The 24,256-nt window shown below is 46.2% G+C and overlaps 2 protein-coding genes and 1 pseudogene across 2 annotated transcripts in view; 1 reads left to right on the forward strand and 2 right to left on the reverse strand.

Annotated features, from left to right (window-relative positions):
* The window catches only part of MARCH2 (membrane associated ring-CH-type finger 2), a 24,615-nt gene extending 6,634 nt beyond the window's left edge, over positions 1–17,981 (reverse strand). Inside the window, 3 exon segments of the mRNA XM_023746103.1 lie at positions 8,475–8,479; positions 13,544–13,771; positions 17,815–17,981. Coding sequence (XP_023601871.1) covers positions 8,475–8,479; positions 13,544–13,719 — 181 coding nt within the window. The 5' untranslated portion in view covers positions 13,720–13,771; positions 17,815–17,981.
* LOC102427502 lies at positions 5,775–7,597 on the forward strand (annotated as a pseudogene).
* A 2,918-nt stretch (positions 17,982–20,899) lies between the features above and the next one.
* Positions 20,900–23,752, reverse strand: LOC106694777 (F-actin-capping protein subunit beta-like). The gene is given in 3 exon segments (XM_023746104.1): positions 20,900–21,793; positions 21,795–21,980; positions 21,982–23,752. Coding segments are annotated over 3 exon segments (807 nt in total). The 5' UTR covers positions 22,392–23,752; the 3' UTR covers positions 20,900–21,582.
* Between the last annotated feature and the right edge of the window lie 504 nt (positions 23,753–24,256).

The following is a 24,256-nucleotide window of genomic DNA, read 5'->3' on the forward strand; positions in this document are numbered from 1 at the left end:
CTGATTCATAGGTTGATGCTCAATCATTGAGTCACACCAGCCAGGTTCATTCAATTCTTGGTCTTTAAGGACTAGGACAGAGCTGATGATACCCCTGATGACCTCAGTCCTGACCAATCAAAACACCACACGTCACCGGGCACAAGACCACTTAGACCATGTGTGATACAATCAAAGCCACAGGGAATTAACTTTTGAAGTTCTGTCGTCGTCGTCCCCCCACACCCCCTAAACTCCAGAACTACAGGCAGCATGACTGATGTAAGTCTAGAACTTCTGGTGGCAGCCTGGTCTCCACCTGGCGTCTTTGAATGATGCCAAACAGAAAAACGGAAGAAAGCAGAGCCAAAAGACAGGGAAGGACAGACTTTTTAGGAAGTCAATCAGAGGCACTGGATCTAGGCATACCTGAGGACCATGCTACCTGAAAAACCTGTGTGTCCAGGGAGAAGAGCTCCTTTGCCCCTCTACCCTGTGAGGCTCCGAAAACAGACATAGAAAGCATCATAGGGGAAGTCTCAGTCGTAGCCTGGCCTCTGGGGATGCTGGTGCTTCCTGGGGCAGCTTGGGAGACTGGGGACGTGGCTTTGGTGGGCCCAGAGGCTGTCTAGCACATGAGTCATTGTTTTCCAGACATTTCTGCCCAGAAAGGACTGTGGAACATACAAAGAAGGCGGAACAAGAGAGCAGTTGTATTTTTGTGTTTTTTTTTAAATTTTTATTTATTGATTAAAAATATTTTTTTTAGTTAATTCTCATCGGAAGATATTTTTTCCATTGATTTTCGGAGAAAGCAGAAGGGAAAGAGAAAGAGAGAGAGAGAGAGAGACAGAGAGAGACATTGATTGGTTGCCTCCCACATGTGCCCACCCGGGCCAGGGATCAAACCTGCAATTCAGGTATGGACCCTTGACTAGGAATCAAACCCACAACTCTTCAGTTCTAAGGTCAATGCTCTAACAACTGAGACACACTGGCCAGGGTTTATTTATTGATTTTTAGAGAGAAGAAGGAAGGGGAGAGAGGAACATTGACCTGCTGTTCCACTCATTTACGCATTCATTGGTTGAATCTTTTTTTTTTTAAGTAGAGCTTTTTTATATATATTTTTATTGATTTCAGAAAGGAAGGGAGAGGGAGAGATACAAACATCAATGATGAGAATCATTGATCAGTTACCTCCTGCACGCCCCCTACTGGGGATCGAGCCCACAACCCAGGCATGTGCCCTTGACCAGAATTGAACCCAAGACCCCTTCAGTCCACAGGCCGATGCTCTATCCACTGAGTCAAACCAGCAAGGGCCATTGGTTGATTCTTGTATGTGCCCTGACTGAGGATCAAACCTACAAACTTTGGCATATTGGAACAACGCTCTAACCAACTGAGCTACCCAGCCAGGGCAAGAGAGCAGTTTTCCAGAAAACAACAGTTTTCCCTTGGAAACTGTTTTCCATTCTTTACTCAGCAGCTCCTGCTGGGGGGCAGGGCCTGACTGCTCTGAAACCAAAGAGCTGAGCTGACCCCTCATGTCTGCTTTCTGTCACCAGTCCTGTGCAGGGTGTTGCTTCCTCACACAGGTCAAAAGGGTACTCCTGTCTACACTCTCACTCCACACCCTGATTCACACACACACACACACACACACACACACACACACACACACACACAAAGTTCACAGGAAAGGAACCCCAGTTCTGGAACCCAGCCTGGGATGAGAACCATAAGGAAGAGCCCCATCAGTTTAGGGTTGTCCTGGGAAACCCTACTTTGGAGGATCAAGTTCAGAGAGAAAAACAAAACAAAAACAGATTTATGATTGAATACTTATGTACTGAGCACTGTTTGAAGTTCAACATCTTGGATTAATTTGTCTCGTTCCCACAGGAAGCCTAGGAGGAAGGCACCCCCATTTTAGAGATGGGGAAACTGGAACTTCAAGGGATAAACTCAATTATGCAAACTCTCACAGCTAGTCATCTGCAAAGCTGGGGTTTGAATCCAGGAAATCTTGCTCCAGGGCCTGTGTACCCTTGGCCACTATGCTACATATATTGCCTGCCACAGATGGTGGGGCAAGAGAAATAGACTTCACTCAGGAAAATAATGCACATAATACAAATGGAAAGGAAATGGAGTGGGGAAGTTGGTAATATATGCACAGATGCCCAGTGGGCTGCCCAGAGAATGTCCCAAGAGCAAGAGGAGAAGGGAGAGTGTGACCAAGGAAGAAAACGAAGAGGCAGTAGTAGAAAGCCAGGGGATGCAGAAATGCTCTGGGAAGTTTCTAGAAGGGCCCGGGCCCACTTACAGCCTGGTGGGCAGAGCACTGAAGGCTCAGGGGCTAGAGGGGCCCCAGATGCTCGCCCCAAGCCTGAGCCTTTGTGGATTGTGCTGGGCCCTGGAGACACCACCTGGGCCTTCAACTTTGTCCTCTGCAGGTTTAAGGGTCCAGAACTTTCCGCCTCACCTAGTTTCTGCCATGGTCCCCCAGGAATCAGGGTCTCCCTTGAAGCAAAATGAAAGGCTTGATTATTATGAAGGCATTGGATATTATATCTTTGAGCCCCACCCCACTGCTCTCAGATGACAGAGGGTGGCTAGGAGGAGGAATTACAGGGGAAAGGAGAGGGCAGGCGAATGGTGACCTGGTTGCACGCCCTATTCCAATCCCCAGAACCTGCTGGCAGTGGTGGGAGGATCCTCATTTATTCCTGGGAGACTGGCCAGGAGGCTGGAGGGAAAGTCACATACCAGGATGATAACAGCTTTTGGAAAAACAGCAGCCTTCCCTCTGGGAAGGGCCAATCTGCCCTCGCCTTCAGCCTGGACAGGATTGAGTTGCATCAAGAAACAGAGGGGAGAGGAGAAACCAAGATGGAGGCATAGGTAAACACCGGAAATTGCTGCCTCGCACAACCACTTCAAAAATACAACTAAAAGACAAAACGGACATCATCCAAAACCATAGGAAGGCTGGCTGAGTGGAAATTCTACAACTAGAAGAAAAGAGAAAAGCACACTGAGACTCAGAGGAGGTGCAAAAGTAAAGTGCAGAGGTACGGAGGCGCACGTGGAAAGAGCTGGCAGCTGAGGATCCGGCGCACGTGGAAAGGGCTGGCAACTGAGGACACGGTTGTCTTTTTCAATCGGGAGGGAGTCTCAAGCTCCCAACTGCTCTGAACTCCAGTTCCGGGTGAGTCTCTGGGGACCCAGACTCATACAGGGAGAAACTGGATTGTCTGGCATCGGTCAGAACTTGAGGGCGGCTTTCTCTCAAAGGTGCTTGCAGCGATTACCGGGACACTGAGAAGTAGGGCCTCTTAGGGCAGGGCTGAGGATCAGCCATAGCTGTTTGCTCCGCCTTGTTGATCCCCTGAGACGCCGCCCCACCCAAGCTATGCGCAGAGGCTTCTGCATATGAAAGGCCTGGCCCTTTGCAATCTGAAAATTACCTAACAAAACTGCAGCTGGGCCAGACAGACCCAGAACTTCCAAGAGAAGCCCCAAGGCCCCACAGCAGCTTGCATTGCTTCACAGCTGGGCTCCTGCTGGGCAGCCTCAGGCAGAGGCTAAATTAGCACCTCCTTAGAAATCCAAGAGCCAGTGTACCCAGTGGTCAGAGTGGGACCATCCAGATTACAACTCCTCAGATCCATAAGGGACACACTCAGGGGGCAGACTCAGTGAGCACCAAAGCCCCACTGAAGCAAGTCTTGCCCCAGAAGGGTGTCTCCAGCACAGAAGTTCTCCCACTGCAGACACAGTTGATTCTCACAGCCAATTGGCCTGGAGGTCAATTCCTCCCAGTGATACCTACAACAATCAAGGCTTAACTACAACAAGACTGTGCACAAAGCCCACAAAGGGGTGCACCAAGAGTGTCTACCCCAGGTAATTGGGGAGGCTGACCCACTGGGCCCTTTAGGACACCTAGCACACAAAGCCACTCTATCAACACAGGGAAGCAGCCAAAACGCGGAGACAAAGAAACAGGTCACAAATGACAGAAATGGAGGAAAGCAAACTACTGGATATAGAGTTCAAAACCACACTTTTAAGGTCTCTCAAGAATTTTCTAGAAACCGCCAATAAATTTAGTAAGACCCTCAATAAGTCTAGTGAGACTGCCGATAAATTTAGTGAGACCCTCAAGAAATCTAGTGAGACACTCGAGGATATGAAAAAGGACCAACTAGCCCTAACCGGTTTGGCTCGGTGGAAAAAGGACCAACTAGAAATTAAGCATACACTGACTGAAATAAAGAATATTATACAGACTCCCAACAGCAGACCAGAGGATCGCAAGAATCAAGTCAAAGATCTGAAATAGCCAAAACTGGTTTGGCTCAGTGGATAGAGCGTCGGCCTGCAGACTGAAAGGTCCCAGGTTCGATTCCGGTCAAGGGCATGTACCTGAGTTGCGGGCACATCCCCAGTAGGAGATGTGCAGGAGGCAGCTGATCGATGTTTCTCTCTTCGATGTTTCTAACTCTCTATCGCTCTCCCTTCCTCTCTGTAAAAAATCAATAAAATATATTTAAAAAAAAAAAAAAAGATCTGAAATACGAAGAAACAAAAAATACCCAACTGAAAAAGCAAAAAGAAAAAAGAATCCAAAAATATGAAGATAGTATAAGAAGCCTCTGGGACAACTTCAAGCGTACCAACATCCGAATTATCGGGGTGCCAGAAGAAGAGAGAGAGCAAAATATTGAAAACCTATTTGAAGAAATAATGACAGAAAACTTCCCCTACCTAGTGAAAGAAATAGACTTACAAGTCCAGGAAGCGCAGAGAACCCCAAACAAACGGAATCCAAAGAGGACCACACCAAGACACATTATAATTAAAATGCCAAGAGCAAAAGACAAAGAGAGAATCCTAAAAGCAGCAAGAGAGAGACAGTCAGTTACCTACAAGGGAGTACCCATACGACTGTCAGCTGATTTCTCAACAGAAACTTTACAGGCCAGAAGTGAGTGGCAAGAAATATTCAAAGTGATGAATGCCAAGAACCTACAACCAAGATTACTTTATCCAGCAAAGCTATCATTCAGAATTGAAGGTCAGATAAACAGCTTCACAGATAAGAAAAAGCTAAAGGAGTTCATCACCACCAAACCAGTATTACATGAAATGCTGAAAGGTATCCTTTAAGAAGAGGAAGAAGAAGAAAAAGGTAAAGATACAAATTATGAACAACAAATACACATCTATCAACAAGTGAATCTAAAAATCAAGTGAATAAATAATCTGATGAACAGAATAAACTGGTGATTATAATAGAATCAGGGGCATAGAAAGGGAGTGGACTGACTATTCTCGGGGGGGAAAGGGGTGTGGGGGGTGCGGGAAGAGACTGGACAAAAATCGTACACCTATGGACGAGGACAGTGGGGCGGGGGTAAGGGCAGAGGGTGGGGTGGGAACTGGGTGGAGGGGAGCTATGGGGGGGGAAAAAGAGGAACAACTGTAATAATCTGAACAATAAAGATTTAATTTAAAAAAAAAAAAAGAAACAGAAGGGAGCCCTAACCGGTTTGACTCAGTGGATAGAGTGTCGGCCTGCGGACTGAAAGGTCCCAGGTTCGATTCCGGTCAAGGGCATGTACCTTGGTTGTGGGCACATCTCCAGTAGGATGTGTGCAGGAGGCAGCTGATCGATGTTTCTCTCTCATTGATGTTTCTGACTCTCTATCCTTCTCCCTTCCTCTCTGTAAAAAATCAATAAAATATATTTAAAAAGAAAAAGAAACAGAGGGGAGGTTCCTGCTGCAGAGCTGCTTTTGGAGAGGTGACTTAAAGGGCCCGCTGCGTGCCGCCGCCCCTCGGCCCGCCATGCTGCTACCCATGCCGCTGCTGCTCGGCCTTCTCGACCTGGTCACTGCCGAACCCGTCGTCTCCTTCAAGGAGCAGTTTTTGGACAGAGACAGGTGGACCAACCACTGGATCGAATCCAAACACAAGTCCCATTTTGGCAAATTCATCCTCAGTGCCATCAAGTTCTATGGTGACCTGGACAAGGATAAAGGGCTGCAGACGAGCCAGGATGCCCGCTTTTACGCCTTGTCTGCCAGATTTGAGCCTTTCAGCAACAAGGACCAGTTGGTGGTGCAGTTTACTGTGAAACATGAGCAGAACATCGACTGCGGGGGCGGCTATGCGAAGCTATTTCCAGATAGTTTGGACCAGACTGACATGCACGGAGACTCTGAATACAAAATCATGTTTGGCCCTGACATCTGTGGCCCTGGGACCAAGAAGGTTCGTGTTATCTTCAACTACAAGGGCAAGAACGTGCTCATCAACAAGGACATCCGTTGCAAGGATGATGAACTCACACACCTGTATACACTGATTGTAGGGCCCAATAACACCTACCAGTAAAAATTCACAACAGCCAGGTGGGGTCTGGCTCTCTGGAGGATGATTGGGACTTCCTGCCACCCAAGAAGATAAAGGATCCTGATGCTTCAAAGCCTGAAGACTGGATGAGCGGGCGATGACTGATGACCCCACTGTCTCCAAACGTGAGGACTGGGACAAGCCCGAGCACATCCCTAACCCTGATGCTAAGAAGCCTAAGGACTGGGATGAAGAGATGGATGGAGAGTGGGAGCCACCAGTGATTCAGAACCCAGAATACAAGGGCAAGTGGAAGCCCAGAAGATCGACAACCTGGATTACAAGGGCACTTGGATTCATCCAGAGATCGACAACCCCGAGTATTCATTTTCCTGATAGCAGTATTTATGCTTATGAAAACTTTGCCATTCTGGGCCTAGACCCCTGGCAGGTCAAGTCTGGTACCATCTTTGACAACTTCCTCATCACCAATGATGAAGCGTATGCCAAAGAGTTTGGCAACGAGACGTGGGGAGTCACAAAGGCAGCAGAAAAGCAAATGAAGGACAAGCAGGATGAGGAGCAGAGACTGAAGGAAGAGGAGGAGGCAGACAAAGATGACTACGAAGACAAAGATGAAGATGAGGCGGAGAAGGAGGAGGAAGATGCTGCTGCTGGCCAGGCCAAGGATGAGCTGTAGGGGCCACAACATCGCTTCCAGGGCTGGACTGAGGCCCGAGCACTCCCATCACAGAGCTGGCCGCAACAAATAATGTCTATGAGACTGGAGAACTTTCCTTTTTTCCAGGCGGGTTCCAATTTGGGGTAGATTTTGGTATTGTTCCTGCCCCCCCCTCTTTTTTTTATTGGTGTTTTGTCTCTGATTCTTCTTTGCCCCCCATCTTTTTTGACATCTTTGCCTTCTTCTGTCCCCTTCTCCCCCTTAGATCCCTTAGTTCCCCTTCCAACCTTGGGGCATGTGGGGTGTGGAGTAGCCCCAGGCCCAAGATTTCATCTGTTTTCCTTCCTGGAGCCCAGAGGGGGGCAGGAGAAGAGGAAGGATCCCTCAGCCCCCCAGCACTGAGGAAGATTGGGGCTCCTAGGGCCTGAGCTCTGATACCCCCACCAGCTCCCTTTCTTCCCTGCCTCCATTACTGGGCCACTTGGTGGGGCAGTGGTTCCAGCTCAGCTCACACTGAGAATGTAAGAACTACAAACAAAATTTCTATTAAATTAAGTTTTGTGTCTTAAAAAAAGAAAAAAGAAAAAAAGAAACAGAGGGGAGGCCCTAGCCGGTTTGGCTCAGTGGATAGAGCGTCAGCCTGTGGACTGAAGGGTCCCAGGTTTGATCCTGGCCAAGGGCACATGCCTGGGTTGTGGGCTCGATCCCCAGTGTGGGGCGTGCAGGAGGCAGCTGATCAATGATTCTCTCTCATCATTGATGTTTCTAGCTCTCTCTCCCTCTCCCTTCCTCTCTGAGATCAATAAAAATATATTTTAAAAAAGAAACAGAGTGGAGCCCTAGCTGTTTTGGCTCAGTGGATAGAGCGTCAGCCTGCGGACTGAAGGGTCCAAGGTTCGATTTCAGCCCAGGGCACATGTCTAGGTTGTGGGCTTGATCCCCAGTAGGGGGCATGCAGGAGGCAGCTGATCAATGATTCTCTCTTATCATTGATTAAGAGGCCCGGTGCAGGAACCAAGATGGCGGCATAAGGTACAAACCTGTACGTGCTGCCCCCCACAACAACATTAAAACCACAACTATAAGACAAAACAGCTATCATCCAGAACCACGGGAAAGCTGATCGAGTGGAAGTTCTACAACTAGAAGGAAAGAAAAAAGCGCATTGAGACCGAGTAGGAGGGGAGCGGCGCCAAGAACAGAGGTACCGGGGCGCGTCTGCACGAGGCTGCTGCACCTGGGTGCACGGTTTTTTTCAATCGGAAGGGGACAAGCTCTCGAACGCACTGAACTTATTTACAGCGAGACGCTGGGGTCCTAGGCTCCTACGGGGAGAAACGGGACCGTCTTGCAGCAGATCGGAAAGCGAAGGTGACTTTCTCGCAGGGCTGCAGGGCTGTGGGGGCGCGCGGCACTTGGGGAGTCACAGGGTCGCTGACAACACCATTGCTGCTTGCCCCGCCCTGGGAACTCTCTGAGACCCCGCCCCACTACATCCCCTCCCAAGCTGTGCTTGGCGGCACAAAGGAGGCACCTGCGCTTTTGCAGCCTGACTGCAGTGAATCAGAGAGCTCCAAAACTTCCAAACTCCAAACAAAGAGGAGAAATCTGTTGATATTGCTGTAGCCCCTGCTGGGTGGACCCACACACATAAGGGTGTCTCCAGCACAGACAGTGGCTCCTCGCAGTCAGCCAAAAATGCGAAGACAAAGAAACGTGTCACAAATGAAAGAAATGGAGGAAAGCAAACTAATGGAGGACATAGAGTTCAGAACCACAGTTATAAGGTTACTCAAGAATCTTCTACGGCCAAATCCGGTTTGGCTCAGTGGAGAGAGCGTCGGCTTGCGGACTGAAGGGTCCCGGGTTCGATTCTGGTCAAGGGCATGTGCCTGGGTTGCGGGCACATCCCCAGTGGGAGATGTGCAGGAGGCAGCTGATCAATGTTTCTCTCTCATCGATGTTTCTAACTCTCTATCTCTCCCCCTTCCTCTCTGTAAAAAATCAATAAAATATATTTAAAAAAAAAATAATCTTCTACGAACCTCCGAGGAACTTAGTGAGACCTTCAAGGATCTTAATGAGAATGCCAAAAAATGGAAAAGGACCAGTCAGAAATTAAACACACACTGACTGAAATAAAGAATAATATACAGAGATCCAACAGCAGACGAGAGGATCCCAAGAATCAAGTCAAAGATCTGAAATACGAAGAAGCAAAAAACACCTATCCGGAAAAGCAAAACGAAAAAAGAATCCAAAAATATGAAGATAGTGTAAGGAGCCTCTGGGACAACTTCAAACGTACCAACATCCGAATTATCGGGGTGCCAGAAGAAGAGAGAGAGCAAGATACTGAAAGCCTATTTGAAGAAATAATGACAGAAAACTTCCCCTACCTGATGAAAGAAATAGACTTACAAGTCCAGGAAGTACAGAGAACCCCAAACAAAAGGAATCCAAAGAGGACCACACCAAGACACATCATAATTAAAATGCCAAGGGCTAAAGACAAAGAGAGAATCTTAAGAGCAGCAAGAGAAAAACAGTTAGTTACCTACAAGGGAGTACCCATACGATTGTCAGCTGATTTCTCAACAGAAACCATGCAGGCCAGAAGGGAGTGGCAAGAAATATTCAAAGTGATGAATGCCAAGAACCTACAACCAAGATTACTTTATCCAGCAAAGCTATCATTCAGAATTAAAGGTCAGATAAAGAGCTTCACAGATAAGGAAAAGCTAAAGGAGTTCATCATCACCAAACCAGGATTATATGAAATGCTGAAGGATATTCTTTAAGGGATAAATACCACATGATCTCACTCATTTGTGGAATATAATGAACAACATAAACTGATGAACAAGGACTGATCCAGAGACGGAGAGGCATTGATTGGACTGTCAGGTCCTGGAGGGAAGGTAAGGGAGGGTGGGGGTAAGGGGGAGAGATCAACCAAAGGACTTATATGCAAGCATATAGGCCTAACCAATGGACCTGGACAACGGGGGGGGGGGGTGAGGGCATGAGCGGGGGGGGGGGGTAGGGGATAATGTGGGGATAAGGACACAGATGTAATATCTTAATCAATAAATAAATAAAGCAAAAAAAAAAAAAAAAAAAGAGGCCCGGTGCACAACATTCGTGCACTGGGAGGGAGGTCCCTCAGCCCGGCCTGCGCCCTCTTGCAGTCCAGGACCCCTCGGGGGGTGTCCGCCTGCTGTGGAGGTGGGAAAGGCTGCTGCCACCACCGCTGCGCTCACCAGCTGTGAGCCCGGCTTCTGAAGCTGGGCTCGCTGCTCCTTAGCACTGCCTTGGAGGCAGGCGGGAGAGGCTCCCGCCACCTCTGCTGTGCTCACCAGCCATGAGCCCACTGGCAAGCCCTGCTGAGTGCACTGACCATCAGGGGCAGCTCCTGCATTGAGCATCTGACCCCTGGTGGTCAGTGCATGTCATAGCAACCAGTCATTCTGCAGTTCGGTTGATTTGCATATTAGCCTTTTATTATATAGGCTGTTTCTATCTCTCTCTCCCTCTCCCTTCCTCTCTGAAATCAATAAAAATATATGTAAATTTTTAAAAAGAAGCAGAGGGGAGCCCTAGCTAGTTTGACTCTGGATAGAGCGTCAGCCTGCAGACTAAAGGGTCCCAGGTGATTCCAGCCCAGTGGCGGGCTGAGGCAGAGGAGGTTAGGGGCCATCAGGCAGGCAGTGGAGCAGTTAGGGGCCATCAGGCCAGTGGGGGAGCAGTGAGGGGCAATCAGGCCAGTGGGGGTGCAAGCTTTGTCCGGATGGATGTCCACCCTAATTAGCATATTACCCTTTTATTAGTATAGATAGCCAAGACATGGAAGCAGTCTAGGTGTCCATTAACAGACAGATGGATAAAGAAGATGTGCTGCATATATATAATGGAATATTACTCAACCATAAAAAATGAAATCTTACCATTTGCAACAATGTGGAGGGTATTATGCTAAGTGAAGTAAGTCAGACAGACAAAGACAAATACCATATGATTTTACTTATACATGTATGTGGAGTCTAAAGAACAAAATAAATGAACAAATAAAACAACACAAAAATACTCTCATAAATACAGAGAACAAACTAATGCAGTGGTTCTCAACCTTCCTAATGCCGAGACCCTTTAATACAGTTCCTCATGTTGTGGTGACCCCAACCATAAAATTATTTTCGTTGCTATTTCATAACTGTAATTTTGCTACTGTTATGAATCGTAATGTAAATATCTGATATGCAGGATGTATTTTCATTGTTACAAATTGAACATAATTAAAGCATAGTGATTAATCACAAAAATAATATGTAATTATATATGTGTTTTCCGATGGTCTTAGGCGACCCCTGTGAAAGGGTCGTTCGACCCCCAAAGGGGTCGCGAACCACAGGTTGAGAACCGCTGAACTAATGGTTGCCAGAGGGGACTGGAGTGAGGGAATGGGTAGAAAAGGGTAAGGGGATTAAGAAGTACAAACTCCCAGTTATAAAATAAGTTACAGGGATGTAGTGTACAGCACAGGGAATACAGTCAATAATATTGTAATAACTATGCTACTAGACTTGTTGTAATGATCACTTTGTGTAAAGCACATAAATATTGAATCACGATGTTATATACCTGAAACTAATATAATACTCTATGTCAACTATAATTAGAAATAAAATGTTAAAATACAATAGCTTGCTCTCCCTCCAGGGAGCACACCTATGCCTTTCTTCCCTCTCAGGTGCACATCTCCTAAAGGGTCCCCATGAGACTTGCAACCAGGGGAGCAATGAATAGTGGCATCTCCTCCCAGGCCAACCCCCTGAACCTGTCCCCAAGGCCCCCTTTGACTTTCCAGTGAGCCAAAGCGGTCCTCCTAAGCTAATTTCTTTTCTATAACATTTCTAGTGAGCCAAAGCAGCCCCAGCTAGGCCCCCTCCTGTTGCTTCTTTTATCCTAAGCCCTTCCTTGTTTCACTGTCCTCAGCTTTAATAAATGTACTCTCAAAATAAATAAATAAATAAATAAATAAATAAATAAATAAATAAATAAAATTTCCATTTAAAAAGACAACACAAAAAAGTAAAATAAATAAATAAAATCATGGGAACAAAAACTGCCTTGGAGAAGGTCAGAAGGAAAAGTGCTAATCTCATCTGGGCTCAGGCAAGCCTTCCTGGAGGAAGTGACACCAGGCAAACTTAGTGAGTGGCAGTGAGCTCCCTCCAAAGCCCAGCAAAGCTTCCATCTGCTTCTTTTTATGTTTGAATGAAAACTTATCATTAGTTCTGATACCTACTACAACCTTGGGGACATTAAGCCAGACAGAAAGGACAAATACTGTGAGACTCCACTTATATGAGGTGGTAGAGGAGTCAGATCCATAGAGACAGAAAGTAGATGGTGGGTGCGAGGGACTGAGGGAGGGGGAGGGAGAATTGTTGTTTAATGGGGATAGAGACTCAGATTTACATGATGAAAAGAGTAAATAGATGATGGCAATTGCACAACAAAGAGTAGGAATGGATGACGGCGATTGCACAACAATGTGAATGTACTTAGTACTACTGAACTATGCACTTAAAATGGTTATGATGGTAAACGTTATGAGATATATATATTTATATAATGATTTCAGAGAAGAAGGGAGAGGGAGAAAGAGACAGAAACACCAATGATGAGAGAGAATCACTGATCAGCTGCCTCCTGCACACACACCTGTGAATTGAGCCTGCAACCAGGACATGTGCCTGACTGGGAATCAAACTGTGACCTCCTGGTTCATAGGTCGACACTCAACCTCTGAGCTACATGGGCTAGGCTATGTTATGTATATTTTAACACAATAAAAGAATTGGGGGGAAAAACTTACGCATTAAATCATATCAAATAAACAATACATTAAACTTGAAAAACTGGTGGCTATTTTAAATTTGAATGAATTCAGGTAGATTTAAATTTGTATGGTTTTGTTTTTTTTTAATTCTTTCCTTGGAACTGATGACAAATTGGCGAACGAGGAAGATTTAGCTCACAGATGGGTCTGGAAGGCCAGCACCAAGATTTAAACACATTTATCAAATGTGGGCGAGGTGGTAAACCTACCTGTGTGCACTCTGTGTGGATCACAGCAATGTACTCTCAGCACAACCCAATTGTGTCTCCAGTTTAGAGATATGGGGGTAAAGCAACTTGCCCCAGGTCTCACAGGGAGGGAAGGCTCCCCTCAGCATTTCAGCCCAAGTGCTGAGAGTCACCCTCTGCACTTCTAACCATTTCCTCACACCACCTCTCCAAAATATGAGCTAGTTGCCACATTTCATCTTCCGATTTCACATAATAAACTGGACTTCTGGCCTTTCCTGAAGAATCAGACCTTCCCAGCCTGGGATCCTTTCTCTGACCCATCCAGATGGTCGATTTCTGACCACGGTCTGGGAGGAAATCACTGGGCCCGGGAGTGAAGTGAGTGGCGATAAATACACCGGCTCGGTCACCACTCACCTCGGAGTGTCCAAGACCCGGATGACAGTTGAGATGAGGCAGCCATCCCTTGAAGTCACCTGTGCCACATACTGGGGTGGCCCTAGGCCTGTGGCCTCCACGACTTTGGAGAAGGCAGGGCTGCCGGAGCAGTCACATAGGGAGCCAGGGAGGTGGCAGCAGTCACCCGTCGTCATGGCCACAAGAAGCACCACGTCCTCAGGGCCTGAGGCCCATTGTCCCAGGAGCCTGGGGAAAAGCCAGCAGGGAGGTGAAGGGAAGATGTAAGTTTTTTATTGTGTAAGTTAGTGAGTAGGACACAGATCAGGGTTTGAATCCAGCTCTCTCAGCCTCAGTTGCCCAATCTGTAAGATAGGGCTTTGTAGGGGTTGTGAAGATTCAAAAAGATCACACATGCAACTCAGCCCAGGCCTAGCACATACCAAGGACTTGGTTATATGACCTCTAACTCTCCTAAAAAAAGCCAGCCTGGTCCAGCCTTCAGAGCTTCCAGGCTACCCAAAAATTCACCTTAACAGCATCTAACAATTACTGAGCACCTACTGTGTGGCATGCCCTTTACTTGGGGCTTTCCAATGCCAGAACCATGCCCACCAATCATGTGGAGAATGGCTCTCTGTGGACTGAATTCCTAGGACTGGGTTCAGAACAGATAAACCTACCTCTGAGTGGGGCAGAACAGCGCTAGTAATTTGGCCCCACAGACAAGGATGGTGAGTCACCTTGACCCATCTGGTTCATGGCCTCTTGTACAGCTCAGAACTCCTTGGCACTTCAGGCCAACAAGGAAGTGGCACACACTGGGGAGGACCTTGGCAGCCTCTGTCCCCACCAGAGCAGCTGCTCTAAGCCATGCCTCTGTTCCGGAGGTGAAGCCATGGGAGATAGCTGGAACTTCAGACAGCAATCTGAACTCAGCTCTGGGTAGGCGACTTTAGCAGGATTTGGCCCCCCAGTTCAGGGTCTAACCTGCCAGAAGGAACCCTTGGCAACCCCCTTGTTCCTTCCAGAACCAGCCAGAAGATGTACGTGTTTCCCTCTGAGAATTTCGTGAAAGTACTAGACGCCCCTCTTGATGCCTGTGGAGGTCAGTACAGGCGCCCTGAAGCTAAGGATCTGTCTCCCAGTTGTCTCACCCTTTATCTCAGGAGCTTTGAGCCAGAGACCCCAGAAATACTCACTGATGTACCCCACAGTCAGCTTTAACCAATTCCTGCCATTAAAATCTGAAACCCAAAGAGACAGAGTCAGAGGAAAGCAGCATAAGTTATTGACTAACTTTTTGCACCAGAATAGTCTGCCAGTGGATCACTGCCCTCTGAACAGCTCGACCAGCATTATCCTAGCCCAACATGCCCTTCTGAGCCTCCACAGCAAGGCCAACCAGTATGAGCCAGAGGCAGAAGGAGCCAAGAGGAAGGGTGCCTGACTGAGATAATAGCTGAAGGGCAGCGAGCGGCCTGCCATGTTGTGTATACTGCTGTCCCTTCCATGTGCCTACAATCAGAACTTCTGGCCCAGAGGTCAGCAAGAAAGTCAATGGCCTATCCAAGAGAATGTTCCTGCCCCTCCAAGGATCGACCTTAACATTCCTGCAAGGAATTGGGTATTACAAGAATAATCACAGCTCCAATATATTAGTTCTACTATTTCTTTTACTATCAGGGGGGAAAACTCACTGGTATATCTGCTAATGTAAGGCCTGCAAACGGCCAAAATAATAACAGTAGTTACTCTTTATTAAGGACTTAATACATACTAGTACTGTGCTAAGCTCACTGAACTCTAAAAAGTTAAGTGTCCCCTTCAAAGGTCACCTCCCCAGAGAGGCCTTCCCTGACCATCCTGGCTAAAGTGACATTGATGTCCACATTATTGCCCTCACACAATGTGCCCCACTCTGAGATGCTCTTATTTCTTCATCTACTTGTGTAACCACTTCTGTCTTCCACGCTTTAGGGAGCTCTATAAAGGAGGGACTGAATTGGACTTGCTCTCTGCTGTCCCCAGCACCTGACCCTGTGTCTGGCATAGAGTGGCTACATTAATTTCTCTGTCCCTACTCTGTGTAAGAGCAGACCTGTGTTATTAAGAACAAGGTCCCGCCCTGCCACCATGGCTCAGTTGGTTGAGCGTCATCCTGTGCACCGAAAGGTTGCTGGTTCGATTCCCGGTCAAGGCATATACTTGGGATGCGGGTTCAGTCCCAGGTCAGGGCACATAAAGAGGGAAAGTTTCTCCCTCTCTCTAAAATCAATAAAAACATTTCAGAAAAAGAAAGGAAAAAAGAACAAGGTCTCTTGATTTGCCAGTGCCCATGGAGGGAATCAGATGTTTAGAGGCTAGAGGTCTTTGCAAACCACAGAGGTCTGGGCTCAGAAGAAACCAAACTCAAGGCTGGACACAAGGATAGAATGGCTGCAGGCTAGACTCGGCTGTGGGGCTGCTGGGATGGGAAAGGAAGCCAGTGTCTATGGCAAACTTGGTTCAGTGCTCTAGAGATAGATTTCACTGAATCTTCACAATAGACCCACAAAGTAAGTCCAATAATTACCCCCATTTGTGACTAAGGCTCAGAGAGGGGCAGTTACTTGCTCAAGGTCACAAAGCTAAGAAGGCACAGTGCCAGAATTAAGTTAGTCCAGCCCTAGCTGGTTCTCAATGGTTAGAGCATCAGCCCATGGACTGAAGGGTCACAGGTTCTATTATGGTCAAGGACACTCTGTTGCAGGCTCGATCACCTGCCTCTGTTAGGGCACGTGTGGGAGGCAACCAATCAATGGATATTTCTCTCTCTCTGTCTCTCCCCTTCTCTCTAAAAAATCAATGGGAAAAATATCCTCGGGTGAGGATTAATTTTAAAAAAAGTTAGTATAGTGAGTGGGTCTGGGACTCAAAAAGACCTGGGTTTTTTCAAGTCCTGACTCTGTCATTGATGATGTGTGTCCTGGGACAAGTCCCTTTGCTTTTCTGGGCCTCATCCTTCTCTGTCAAATAAGTTGGAGTTGGTGGACTGTGTCTGCAGAGGCTCAGTTCCTCCAGTGAAGCTTGCCCTTGGCTAGGCCTGTCTCGGTGGCACTATGGAACCACAACCTTTCCATATCTGCTCCAGTCTCCTTTACTGAAAGAAGGAAACTAAAGGAAAAGAAGTCAGAGGGCCCTAACTCCCCGCAGTGTGAGCTCAGGCCAGCTGCTTTGGTCTCTGGCCTTGGTTTACTCATCTGAAAAATAGTAGTCAAAATGACACCCAGCTCAAAATTCCATAAATATTAAGAAGTCAATAAACAGGCCCTGGGCTGGACAGCCCAGTTAGTTAGAGCATCATACCATTACGCAAAGATTGCGGGTTGGATCCCTGGTCAGGGTACATACAAGAATCAACAAATGAATGCATAAATAAGTGGAAGAAGAAATCAATGTCTCTCTCAAATCAATACATGTTTTTAAAGTTAAAAAGAGTCAATAAATATTACCTCTTATTATAATTGCCATCATCAGTTTACATACAGAGTTGTTGAGAGGGTTTGATGAGACAAGGCACAGGGTGGCACACAGTAAGTGCTCGATAAATGCTCACCTTTAAAAAAAATAAATGTAGAGCCTGTGAAATGCATTCATTCCTCTTCATTCACCACAGAGAGGCTCCTGCTCCTATGTGCCCTTCAGTAATTCCCAGGCCCTGCACTGGAGGTCAGGTTCAAAGCCCAGTCCTGGTCTTATTTGTTGTGTAGCACTGGGCAAAACCTTGACCGCTCTGAGCCTCGATTTCCTCTTCTAAATAACAGGGAACATTTCTAATACTTGCATCTATTACGGTCCCTAGAAGAGTAAATGAGCCAATCATACAAATTCTGTTTCGAGCGCCCACTAACAACCAGGCACTCTGCTAAGCATGTCCTTTCTACAGGGTGCCTGGTTCACCGTTATTTACTATTTTTCAGGCAGAACCCCTTTGAGAAGAAGGTTGAAGAAGGACACTGGTCACTTACTGACCGCCTACTGTGTGCCTGAAACTCTCAGAGGCCACCGCCAGAATCAGCCCTATTGGATTGACGCTGGGATGATCAGTTTCACAGATAGGGAAACCGAGGCTCAGAGACCTCCCGCTGCCCTCGAGACGGGAACTACAATCCCCTCGTCCTGGGAAAGGTTGAGACCGAGGGTTGGAACCCGGCCGCTCCGCCAGGGGCCAGGCTCCAGGATCCGGCCTCGAACCTGGGGCCGGCCCGCGGACTGGCGTCCTCTGGCCCCACCCGGCCACCCGTGCGCACCTGATCCGCGGCCGGGCCGGGAGGCCGCGCAGACCCCTCCTCTCGCCCCGGCCCCGGTCCCGGCCCGGCCAGTCCCGACAGCACCTCTAGCTCCGCTCCTCCGGCCGGCACCTGCGTCCCGACACCGCCGCCAAGCAGACGGAGCCGGGGGCCAATGGTGACCGCCTCTCGACCGCGCCGGCCAATATCTGTGCACGTCCAACCCTGGGAGGCGGGGCCGAAGGCGACAGGGCGTCCTGGCCGCACCGGGCGCCCCGCTGCGCTGCAGCTGCTGGCTCCGCCCCTGCCACGGCCTAGCTCCGCCCCCTGCCCCAGCCCCACCACCAGTCTTGGCCCCTCCCTAATCCGGCAAGGAGCACGAGAGGGGCTGCTAGCGCCACCTGCGGGCCACCAATGCTTGTTAATAAAACCGTTACAGAATTTGAGTGTTCGCCACTGCCTTAAGCTTCCCATCAATCCTAGGGGAGGGAGACACCATGTGGTCACATTTTACAGAGGAAAAACAGAAGCCTAGAGAGGTTAGGAGACCGTGGAAGAGCCAAAGCCAACATCATTCATGCAATAGGTTCATTCACTAGATGTAATATAAACAATTAGAGAGCCTATTAGGCCCTGGTCAGTGTGACTCGGTTGAGCGTTGTACTCTGTACTAAGGGGTCATGATTGGATCCTGATATTTCTCTCTAAAATCAATTAAAAATATATTTTTTAAAAAGAGAGCCTATTATGAGCAGGCACTGTGCTAGGCGCCGGGGACACAATGTTGAGTAAGAGAAATATTGCTCTTATGGACCTCAATCTAGAGTGAGAAGGACATAAAACAACCAATTATGTTATTATTAATTTACAGGGTGATAAATTTTAGCAAGTGAGGGGGGCATATCATGGAATAATTTGGACAATCCAAACTTATGTCCCTGAAGAAGCAGCAATTGAACTGACAAGGTGTGAGTGAAAGTTAACTAGAAGAAAAGGGGGTGGGGGATCCTAGGCACATGCAAAAAGCCTCAATACTCCTTTGCTCCTCCCACCCCTCCTTTATTTAATATATAGATTGCTCAATTGTCTCCGTTAAATTCTGTTATACTAGCTCATATATATTTTAATGAAAAAAATAACATGTATTTATTTTTATTTTTTAAAATATATTTTTATTGATTTCAGAGAGGAAGGAGAGACAGAAACATCGATGAGAGAGAATCATTGATTGGCTGCCTCCTGAATGCCCCCTACTGGGGATTGAGCCCGCAACCCCGGCATGTGCCCTTGACGGGAACTGAACCTGGGACCCTTCTGTCCGCAGGCCAACGCTCTATCCAATGAGCAAAACCAGCTAGGGCCATGCAAATATTTTATGTAATTATAAAACAAAATTTGGAGATACCCCTAAACACAAAAATAAAACTAATGAACCATTGTATCCAGTTGGTGACAAAATAATACAAAGATTAACTCCTAGTGACTTTTAAAACACAACAATTTGTACATGCCACTACTATATTGGTGGTGGTGGTGTTAAAATTGTTGTTCTAAGCATGTTACATGTGTAATATGAGATAATACAAAGGAGTAATTATGTTGGTGTAAAAACTGGGATTTTCAGAGGGGTACAGATATAAGATTGATCTCAATAAATAAAACCCTTGTAGTCTTGAATTTGAATTGGGAATATCATGATATATATTTTTTTAAATGTTTTTATTGTTCTTTAGAGAGAGAGGAAGGGAGAGGGAGAGAGAAAAATTGATGTGATAGTGAAATGATGGATTGGCTGCTTCCTGCATGCTGCCTATCGGTGATTGAGCCCATAACTCAGGCATATGCCCTGACTAGAAATTGAATCAGCAACCTTTCAGTTCACAGAAAGACACCTAACCAACTAAGCCACAGTGGCCAGGGCATCATGATATATTTTATCTTTATAAAAAGCAAACACTGGCCAGCTGGCATGGCTCAGCGACTGAGCATTGACCTATGAACCAGGAGGTTGGGTTGCGGGTTCAAACCCCAGTAGGGGCTACAGGAGGCAGCTCATCAGTGATTTTCATCATTGATGTTTCTCTCTCTCCCTCTCCCTTCCTTTCTGAAATAAATACAAATATATTAAAAAATAAATAAAAAGCAAACATTCTTTAGTTTTGTTCGGCGATGGCGGTCCCGGTCCCAGCGTCTGTGGCTCTCCCTGCCTCAGTGTATTTTTCTTAAATACACTAAAAAGGTCAGAAACAAAGACCAACCTCATTGCAATGAGTGCTCCTTAAGCTTGCGGACTTTAAGTTTCATTTCCAATGGAAAGAACCTGGGAACCTTGGGGAAATGACTGATTCTCAGTCTGTGAAGAAAATGTACAAAATAAACTTGGTACATCGTGACATACTAGAAAGCAAAATAGTTGTCAAAGACATTACCTACTAATGTAGTGCCAGTGTGGGCCAACTAAAAGAAGATCCACTGGCAGCAAAGTGGACAATTTGGCCTCCTTTAAGGATAATGATTACAAATCAAAACACATCAAATGTTTAAATCTATGCACTTGGGTTAAAATTTTTTAATCTTTCTATTTATTAATTGGAGAGAAGGGGCAGAGAGAGAGACATCAATTTTGGTCCAGCTGGTGTTGCTCAGTGGTCGAGCATTGACCTATGAGCCAGGAGGTCATGGTTCAGTTCCTGGTCAGGGCACATGGCCCGGGTTGTGGGATCGATCTCAGTGTGGAATGTGCAGGAGGCAGCCGATCAATGATTCTCATTATTGATGTTTCTCTCTCTCTCTCCCCCTTCCTCTCTGTAATCAATAAAGGTTGCTGCTTGTATGTGCCCTGACCAGGCATCGTACCTGCAACCTTGGTGTATCAGGACAACTGCCAGGGCTCATGTTAAATTATTTTTTATGTTTAAATAATGTCAAATAAACATAAAAGCTGCAGAAATAATGCACAGAGCCCCCATAAACCTTTTGCCCAATTGTTAACATTTCAGAGTTCTTTGAGAGTATCAGGTACACACATGGTATCTCATTAATCCTTAATACTTCAGTGTGTTTTTTTTGCATCCCAGTTTCTTTTTATTTTTTGTTCTTTTTTTCCTTTTTTTTTTTAAGTATGGAAGCTCAAGTATAAGATGTAGGTTTTTTTTAAGCTTTACAAAAAAACAAAATAAAACAAAAACTCCTTTTGCATTCCATAAAAATTGACAGAAAAGCACCTGGCCAGAAGAGCAGACAGTCGAGGCCGCCCGCCCCCACAACGTGGTCTCCGAGGCCAGGGGCCAGCGTGCAGGACAGTGCTGAGGGCCACTTCTCCTTCCTCCCAGAGCTGTCCCCTGCTCCCCACCCCAACCCCAAGCAACTCCCAAACACACGTGGAGTCAGATTTCCAGTTTTTCTTCTTTCACACAACAGTTATTTCATAAAATTTTTTTTGTTTTACATTTTTTATATCAATGTAACAAAATGGTGGGAAGGGGAGGCAGACAGACAGTGTATTTTATGCCTATAAATGGGGGGGTTGAGCCTGGGCAAACAAAACACACATGGTCTCTATGGAAACATCAAGTTCTGATAGCAAAATGTGGTGAGAAGTAGGTCTTAGAGACAGAGAGGGTATTAGCGGCTTTATTCTCAGGGTGTGATAGCGCTGTGCAGGTCAGTGACACAGGTGTTGTGTGACCTGTCGGGGAGGAAAGGGACAGGGAAGGGAGCAGAAAACAAGTTTTCTAAGAAAGGAATCTAACGAGTGCATGGCATGTCCGGTTAGCGTGAAGCAGAGGTTTAACATTGCTGCTTTCTCTTCAAAGCCTCCACCACGTCATTCTTAAGAGCTTCTTGTTTTGATTTGTCTGCAAAAGTCTGCACAGACCTCAGCCCATTGACGATGTCCTTTGTTTTTCCAAAGTAGATCTCATTCTGCGCACTTCTGATTTTATTTTCCATGTCCTCTACCAGGCGCCCAATATTGGCTATGTGTGGCGAGGAGTCGCTCAGTTTCATCTTTCTCCACCTGTCTGGTAAGGCGGCCTCCAAGGTTCATGGTGCCAGAGCTGGATTTGTTGGTTTGCAGCCACAGCATCATCGTAGAGGTCAGCTTGTAATGAGCGGTGCGGCCACTGGACTTCTGCACTTCCACCACGTGGATGGAATCCCAGCAGCCTCTGATCTTTGATCCGTCTCGTCTTCTTTATGAGGATCACTCCAGCAAAGCCATGATCCAGGTCCCAGAGGTAGACAGATGAGACGCTGCCTTCAAGATACAGGTCTCGATACTGGTCAAAGGCATTGTTGGCTTCCACCTCCAGCTTCCTCAGCCGAGCAGAAGGCATGGCCCCATCTTCCAAGGGAGGGTCATACTTGTTACTCCATGGTGACCTACACGAGTCCCTGTCTCCGTTGTAGTCACACAAAAGGTAATCCTTTCCCACCACTTTGTCTCTGGCGATTTTCAGTGGCTGGTCAACAGAAGACAGGAGATCTTCACATAGACTGGGAACCAGGTCGATCAGGTCACTGAGGTTTTTCTCAATTTGCTGTGGAGGCAGGCACCTCATTAAGTCCAAGGCACAGTCCCGCTGCTGATCACTCATGGTGGCAGCGGCGATGGCGGTCCCGGTCCCAGCGCCTGTGGCTCTCCCTGCCTCAGTGTATTTTTCTTAAATACACTCTTCCACATAATCTCAGTACAACCTCAAAAACTAGGAAATTAATATTCATCTGATATTACCATGTAATTCCTAAATATTATTTATAGTTTCAATAAAGTCCTTTAAAGTTCCAGAATCCATCCCAGGATTACATATTATATTTTGTCATCTAATTCAATCTCCTTCAGTCTAGAACAATTCCTCAATCTTTCCTTGTCTTTCATGACCTTGGTACTTTGGAAGATTATAGGCTAGTTATTTTTAGAAAGCCCCTCAACTGATGTTTGTGTAATATTTCATTTGGAACAGGAACCATAGAGTGATGGTGTTCTCAGTGCATACAACTATCAGGAGGCATAAAATGTTGATTTCTTCCATCACTGATTATGCTAACCTGATCAAAATTGTCTGCTAGCATGATTTCTCCAGCATGATTTATTATGTTGTACTTGTTAATAAGTGAGTTATGGGAAAATACTTTGAAACTAATTATCCTGTTACTCAATAAACCTTCACCCACCAGATTTAATGTTCATTGATGAGCCAATTTTTGTTAGCTTCAACAAGAATTCTAGAGGATGGCTGCTGGCATTGGTTTGGTCAAATGACGATAGGGTCAATGACTCCGAGATCCTCTTGGCCTTTTTCTCATGGTAGCAGGATAGCTGCTATAGGGTGTAATTATACTGACTGAAGTTGGGTGGTGGCAATATAGGGGTTCTTTTGACATAAGAAAAGCTCAAACTTGCAGAGAATTTTTATGAGTTTATTTAAGCCAAAACTGATGCCAGGGATTAAGATCTAAAATGCTCTGCAAAAATAAAATAATAGTAATAAATACAAATAAAATGCTCTGCAAAATAACAATTGGCAGTTTTTTTTATGCATTCAAAATTAAAGAAGGAACACAAGGAAGATCACATGAAAGTGTGAGAAAGCAAGGTAGAGACTGGATTACAGAATAGTGAAGATTGTGCTCCCTTGAGGATGGTTATACTTTAGAGGAGGGGTCTGAAAGGGTGGTTCACATTTAAAAGGTTTTAAAAAGAGGCATTTCAAAGGTTAATCTGGATGCACAGAAATAAACCCTTTACTAAAAAGTTATATGCCTAGGATGTGACTACCCACCATGACCTGCCCTGTTAGGAATTATGATCAGACCACCCTGTAAGGTTACTTTTCATAGAATTCCTTTTTCTTAATTTATTTTTTAAATGTTTTTATTGATTTCAGAGAGAGGAAGGAAGAGGGATAGAGAAATAGAAACATTGATGAGAAACATCAATCAGCTGCCTCCTGCATGCTCCCACTGGGGATCAAGCCCAAAATTGGGACATGTGCCCTGATCAGGAATCGAACCATGATCTCCTGGGCGACACTGGCTGGGCCATAATAAAATTTTGTTGTTAATCATCTCTGAGGTTATTTTTCCTTTTTTAGAAAGTGGGAGGGGGAGACACAGAGAGAAAACTCAATGTGAGACACATCAATTGGTTGCCTCCTGCACATGCCCCAACTAGAGCCAGGAATCAAGGCTGCAACTGAAGTACCTGCCCTTGACTGGGATCAATCCCTGGACCCTTCAGTCCACAGACCAATGTTCTATCCACTGAGCCAAGCCAGCTAGGGCCATAATAAAATAAAATAATATTTTTAATTTTGGTATACTTCTTCCCAGTCTTTTATCTGGCCATTTTCCTCAATTGTTAGGGCTTCCTGGCACATAGTAAGCACTCAATAAACATTTGGAGAAGTCTTCTAGCTAAGTGGTTACTATATAGCCCTGGTGTGGAAACCTGCTTACTTAT

Source organism: Myotis lucifugus, unplaced genomic scaffold (assembly GCF_000147115.1).
Source record: "Myotis lucifugus unplaced genomic scaffold, Myoluc2.0 scaffold_628, whole genome shotgun sequence".
Lineage (NCBI taxonomy): Eukaryota > Metazoa > Chordata > Mammalia > Chiroptera > Vespertilionidae > Myotis > Myotis lucifugus.